This window comes from Gadus macrocephalus, chromosome 6, assembly GCF_031168955.1.
Source record: "Gadus macrocephalus chromosome 6, ASM3116895v1".
NCBI lineage: Eukaryota > Metazoa > Chordata > Actinopteri > Gadiformes > Gadidae > Gadus > Gadus macrocephalus.
Window position 1 is genome coordinate 18,945,249 of NC_082387.1, and position 6,852 is coordinate 18,952,100.

Genomic DNA, 6,852 nt, shown 5'->3' on the forward strand with positions numbered 1-6,852 from the left:
AAACATTCAACAGACAGAAAAAACGTCCCTGTAGGTTGCTGTTGGCATATGATATGCGTTTAAATGTCACCAAGGACTTCCTATTCTTTTTTTGGTATCTTTATTGACAATATGCAAACTGGAGTAAGACAACATCAGGTGCAGTACCAATTCATTTATTGTATTTTTCATTATGTTAAAACTACAGCAATGTTACAATAAGCCTATTTTGTACCACCAAGGACAATGAAATGTAGACTACATTTTGTTTAACCCTATAGTTTGACTGTAACATTAAGGTTTTCCAGCTTTCTTTGTTCTGAATGTGTCTATTTTGCCTCCATGTTTAACAACAAGCATAGGGATGGTCTCTTTAACTATTGTATACAAATCTTCAAAATCCTGGTTAACAGTCATGTCCTGGAGAAAGATGGAGAAAATCAAATGAGCTGTTGGATTCTTTAGATTAACACTTATTATTGAGTCCCACTTACAGCAAAATCCAAGGTCTCTAATCCGGATTGTGGGTTTCCCTGTAAAGACTTCATGAATCCATAGCAACCAGCATTCTGAATGGGGTTCCGTCCCATCTAGACCATAAGAAAATGCATTAAGGAACACAGCAGAATTGGGAATTGGTTATTTCTTGATGCAGGTGGGCACACACACACACACCTGCAATGTTCAGCATAGCAATAGCATTTAACAGGCTAAACTGTTTGTGTGAGGACCATCCAGACTACACAAAACACTGAATAGTGATTGGATGAACAACATGAGGAATTTTCTGGGAATTCACTGAGCTATATAATGGTCTATGGTTTGAATAAATATGAAAAACTAAGCTAAAAAAAGCATAGTTTCTGCCTTTACTTGCGAATACACTATTTCAGTCTGTCACAGCTCTGGGGATTATGCCCGATCGTGAATGTTAAAATTGAAAACACTGATTTATGTATTTCATTGATGTCAGTCTAGAAACTGGGACTAATCTTCTTTTAATGGCCGCTTACATTGAGAGATTTCAGCGTTTTGTTGACTCGGAGGCCCAGAGCAAGATGGATCGCTCCTTCAAGAGGTACACGGTTGTTGCTGAAGCAAGAGATGAACACAAAAGATTATATATATATATATATATATATACACACACACAAATTCAGTTTTTGGGTGTGAGACAGGCGATCTAAAAATGCATCACTTTTCTCTGTTTATGTATCATGTGAATCAAGGGTGTGGTAAGATCAGATAACCATTTCTCTTTTGGAAGTTTATTTTAGGGCAAACTTTTTGTTTTTCCCGAGATAACAACAGCTTTATGCGTGTTTTTTGAACGTCATTACCCATGGGAGACACATCCACGGAACAGAGATTTCGACAAGAGTATGCAAATGGAAATCACCAGGCATTTAATAAAGAATCTGCAGGTTTCTTTTCTTTTTTTTGCCTCTTATTATAACCAAATAAGGTAAGACTACAGAGACCTTCAGTATTGCTAGATGAAAGCAGATCTTAACAGATCTAACCCGTGCCCCTTGCAAACCCAATTACATGCTAATTTGATCACTGGCAGCAGATATAACAAAGACCCACCTTATGTTCAATTCTTCCAGAGTGTTGTTCTCTTTGAGTGCCTCTCCCAGAGCAATGGCTCCTTCCTTCCCCAAGCCATTGAAAGACAAATCTAATGCTCTGAGAAATATGTTTGCCTAGAACACAGCAGAGGAGCATGGCATTTGCAAACCATGACACAATCGCTAACCACATCAAAAAACTGTCCTGAGGTGGATGTGAAAGTATATTCTGTAATAAGGTTATGATAAAAGCACAGAAACAATTCATGCGAGTGAGCGGCTGATGTGGGCGCGGGAGGTAGATGAATGGGGCTCTTGGGTCCTATCTTAGAGGTCTATCATAAGCTTTATGATCCAGGTCATCTCCAAAGCCGTACCTCAGCACTATGCTCTTTAGATCACCAGACCAGACCTCTTAAAAAGTTTGGTTCCATTGGTAATCATTTGTTCCATGAGCTTGTTAACAATAATATGATATAATTTTCACAAAAACCCTATAATAGATCAACAGAATTCAATTATGGGGGTTGCTTTATCTAATATGGAGTGAAGCCAACTCTTTATATTTCATAGCTGAAAAAAGGCAGAAGCAGCTATAAAACTGCTATGTATCTATTGTTTAAAAAAAACAGAACAAGATGGATATATTGCACATTGGGATTACAATACAGTACAATATCTGTGATGGAGCTAAAGTTTCAAAGTTTCAGGTTTTATTAGTCTTGTGCATCACTTACAACAGTGGAAGTCACTATTGACCATGAAAGTGTCTATAAAAGATAGAATAGTGCAACGCTGCACATAACTGGCAACTGGGACCTGAACCCAGGGTTACAGATTTGTCCTCTAAATGTACAACACCGTTCTGGTTACCCCGAGGCCCCTGGCCAGCATCACTCCTCCTCTCCCTCTGATGGAGTTCCACGCCAGACCGAGCCATCGCAAGCCGGTGTTCTCAGACAGACACTCCCCTAAGCTCTCCCCTGCATGATGAAGAAGAACAAGGGAGAAGCGATGGTGACTCAGATTGCGGCAAACAAAATTATAAGCAGGTAACAAAGTGGGCTACATGGTGTGACTTCTCCCTGATGACTGTGTGAGAGACCTAGTAAGACTTTTGAGATGCCTCAACAGCATTGTGTATTTTGTGTAAATGACCCACAAGTAAGGGGTATATATGACTTTATGTTGCATTTGATCAAATAGCGGCCCTGGCCCTTATTTTGTCCAAAACAACTGAAGGATTTTACTCCTTAAATCCTGGTAAAAACGTGGGTGTCCACACAGAAGGTTATGCCCCCCTGGCTAACAGGCTGTTCTGCTGTTGCAGGACATTACCTCAGCAGCACTGCTACACAATCCCTTCATTAGGAGAAACAGGTGACATTTCACAGACCCTTTTCAGAGCTTCCTACAGCAAACACAGGTGTCAGGGTTACCACTTATTATGGCTCCGGTACAGTGAGCACAGTGAGGGTAACAGTGGATAACACTATTGGGGAGACCACAGGCTGGTCATGCTAGGGCTGCGACACACACTCACACCTGATGATAATGTTAGGAGCTACAGTTGCATTTCACCCTGCTGCATCCCCTCTGTGTCCATTGGTCTTGAATACAAATTATGTGTTAATATTTGGTTAATATTTAATATCTAAATGATAGCATGTAAGCATATAAGCACACACACATCTTCTTCACACACTTCACCAACGCATGAAGGTAGCTGTCATCTCCACAATATTGAATCAGATGAGTGTAACAGATTGCATGATGTTTTCTGTGATCAATTGGTCTTGTTTTCTCTAGTACTCTTGACCTTTGGGGAAGGCTGTCCTTTATGTCGTCTGTACACGCTGAGGGGGGAATGGGTGCTCCATGGCATCGTAGTGTGGGTAAGTGTCAACACCAACCAAAGGGCAAGAGGGACACCATTCTTATCCACAATTGCTGATCCATGTGATTAGCCCTAAGAGTGTTCCACTTCAGCAAACCGAACCCTACCTATTTAAAAACTGAAAAAAAGCAGATTGACACCCACACACTTACTGTTGCGTTGAACAGCGATACCACCATTGAATATATTCCCTGATATTTACAGTAAAGGCAGTCTGGAAGAAAACTATACCCAGAAAGGATGTCCTTCACTTTATGTTCTCGGAAGTTGTAACCTGAAGTCACTTTGGGGCACGAGGAGATTATTTCTTTCATTGTCTGCTAAGCGTTATGCAGGTTGTATTCCTTCCCCAAGAAGTGTGTGAGTCTTCCTAGCACGTTCTTGTTCCAGACGTTGCCTGTCAAGAATCTCATTCACATGATAATTGACTGAGGTTTTAATAAAGGCTAATGTTCTCGACCTTTGAATGCCAACAATATCTTCCATAAGAGCAGCCATCTGAGAAGCAAACAAGGTATATGCCAAAAATGAGCAGCCTGTGTATGTGTGTGTGTTATCCGAGTCTGTAAGAAAGGAGGAAGAAATGAAAGTGGACCCGTTGTAATTAGATGAACCATTTGATGCTTATACCAAATATCTGTCAACCCATTCAACAAACATAACATCTGCCCCATTTACGCACAAAGGAAGTCATTATTGACCCGAAATGAGGTCCTTTGGACTTACATGTGTAGCGTAATATCATTACCAGTAATAACCGATTAGGATATCAATGGAACATTTTAAAGGTAAACGTACAACATTTAAAGGGCCTTCTGAAGGCCAGCCTTTTGTAGTCTTTAATTATATTTCATTTACAGAAGGAGATAAACACAGTAAACATTACATTTTGTATCACAGCTACTGTTTCTATGTAACATGATCCCACAATCCTATCTCACTATATATTTTCCTTAATATCATGCAGTGTATGGCAATGTGCAATGTGTGTTTGCATACGTGAGGGGAGTGAGAAGTGAGCATAAAAAAACGATCTATATATATTTTTATTATCTGTGAAAATAGTGTTGCAGCCCCTGGAATCGCTCCCTCATTCCAGTGTCCTCATTCCTCTCTCGTCAAGACTATATATTTCTGCCATAGCAAAGCAGCTTCTGGCGTCATGGCGATTGGATCCAGGTGTGGCGGTTACCTGCGTGTTCCCCCAGGCCATTGTGGCTGAGGTCCAGGTTCTGCAGCTTGGTGTTGGTGGTGAGAGCTCGGCACAGGTGCTGGGCCCCCCACTGGCCCAGGAGGTTCCCTGACAGACCCAGGCGTACCAAGGTGGTGTTCTCTTGGAGCATGCCGCCCAACGCGCGCCCGCCACGCTCCTCCAGCCGGTTGTCTGACAGGTCCACCTCTGGGGATCAGATGACATTACCGGCGTGACTCAGAACCCATCTGGAGGGGACTGGCTTCTCATGTGGTCACAAATGGCCACGATGGCCACGATTGTTTTGCTGTTGCACATCACAACCGACTACTTCTGACTTCTTTCTTTGTTTTGGTGCACTTGTTGATTCATCATGTGGTTAAAAATCAATGCGCAAAGTTTACGGATTAAGAAACGAATGGCCGCCGCGATGGCTCATCACTGATTGAGGCTGACAGTCATCGATTCTTTGTCACTGTGACGTTAACAAGAATGATGACAAATGAACAGAAAAGCCACAGTTCTCTCGAGAATCTCAACCTCCCATTCCATCAAGCCCACGTATGAAGAGTTGAAGTTTGTCATATCGATGAGACACTCATGCCCCCTGAGGTTGGAGAATGTGGACGACAGGGGTCGTGGCAAGTGAGTGGGTGAGGCCTGTGGAAGGAATATATGTGCATAAAAAGAAGAACCAAACAAGTGGTAAAACGTGTGTGCGTTGGCGCATGCCTGTGCTCGTGGGCACGCAGACAGACCTGAGACTGTGTCTGCATGTGTGTGTGCTTATGCGTGCGCGTGTGTCTGCGTGGGTGTGTGCGTGTGGGTGAGTGCTTCGTGGGTGTGTGCTTGTGTGGGAACCCACCTGTAACATAACAATTTTCTTTTAGCATCTCGGCCACGGCGACTCCGCCCATCCCCTCCATCCCATTATCTCGCATGTTCAGCTTCTGGATGGAAGTGTTGGTTACCAAGGGAACCGCCAGCGCTTTCGTACCCTGTAGAGTACACCCCCCCACCCCAAGAAAAAGAGACTGTTTGATCACCACTCGTACCCCTATTCTTTCGATGTCGGATTATAGTGATTGTGTGTTTGTGTGTGTGTGTGTGTGTGTGTGTGTGTGTATTTGTGTGTGCGTGTGTGTGTGTGTGTCTCTCTCTGTGTCTCTAGGTGCACGTGTGTGTGTCTGTGTTTGTGTGTGTGTGTGTGTGTGTGTGTGTGTGTGTGTGTGTGTGTGTGTGTGTGTGTGTGTGTGCGTGTGTGTGTGTGCGTGTGTGTGTGTGTGTGTGAGCGTGAGACCTAGCCATCTAGAAATTACTAAACATAAATTTGGTTAACAAAAAAAGTTGCATCAATCATTGGTTTCATTGTCTAATCTAGACATAGTCAGAATCAATCAGGACATCCAATCTGCCTGCCGGGCATTGCTTAACACAAGACATACAAGTGCTACCACATCTCTCTATGTGACAAAGAAATCTTTTACTTTATGTACTTAAGGCCACACTGGTTCCATTTGTGATGTTTTCTCGCTGAAGAAACTCATCACAATTATCGCGTCATCACTGGTTTAACACAGGCACCTGCTTCGACGGCTTCGTTTAGATGTGTGATGATGTGTGAGATTGCTGAGAGAACTTGATATTCACAAAAATAATTAACTGGTTAATAACCGGTTTTGTCACATAAACTTCTCGTGTGTAAAGGCCTGCACCTCAGTTTTCCTTTGAAGTGTTTGCAACTTTGCACTGTTTGAAAGCTGGATAATATTCCTAAATATCCTTTGGAAAGAAACAAAGGTATTCTATTATATATCTATTAATGTTCTTGATACATGTCAATGACTGCATAGCATGTTTTATAGTGGTAAATAAACAAATCTCCACACTTTCGGACATTGAATCAAAGAAAATAGGGATTCCCATATTTTGATCAAATTAACAGCTCTTTTGCTATCAGTGACAATAGAATGAAGTGTTCAGTTGGTTCACTTCACACAGCAGCTTGCAGAGTGAAGGGATGGGTTTTAAACCAAGTGTTCACCTATTACATGTGAACAAACCAAGACACAGCTAAGACACATTATCCACGTTGTTCTCGATGGTCACTGATTGAGTTATGGGGACCTATCTTGCATCCGGCGCAATTGACTTTCTCACTGGCGCATGTGTCGTTGCTAGTTTGCAACTGGCGCAGAGCGTTATTTTCCCTC

The 6,852-nt window shown here is 42.3% G+C and overlaps 1 protein-coding gene across 1 annotated transcript in view; it reads right to left on the reverse strand.

The window, feature by feature from the left end:
* Positions 1 to 83: 83 nt before the first annotated feature.
* Positions 84 to 6,852, reverse strand: part of lrrc74b (leucine rich repeat containing 74B) — a 9,142-nt gene continuing 2,373 nt past the window's right edge. Inside the window, exons 2-8 of the mRNA XM_060053491.1 lie at positions 5,505 to 5,696; positions 4,640 to 4,846; positions 2,424 to 2,533; positions 1,570 to 1,685; positions 993 to 1,071; positions 474 to 569; positions 84 to 399 (exon numbers count right to left, since the gene is read on the reverse strand). Coding sequence (XP_059909474.1) covers positions 274 to 399; positions 474 to 569; positions 993 to 1,071; positions 1,570 to 1,685; positions 2,424 to 2,533; positions 4,640 to 4,846; positions 5,505 to 5,696 — 926 coding nt within the window. The 3' untranslated portion in view covers positions 84 to 273. The remainder of the gene's footprint in view (positions 400 to 473; positions 570 to 992; positions 1,072 to 1,569; positions 1,686 to 2,423; positions 2,534 to 4,639; positions 4,847 to 5,504; positions 5,697 to 6,852) is intronic.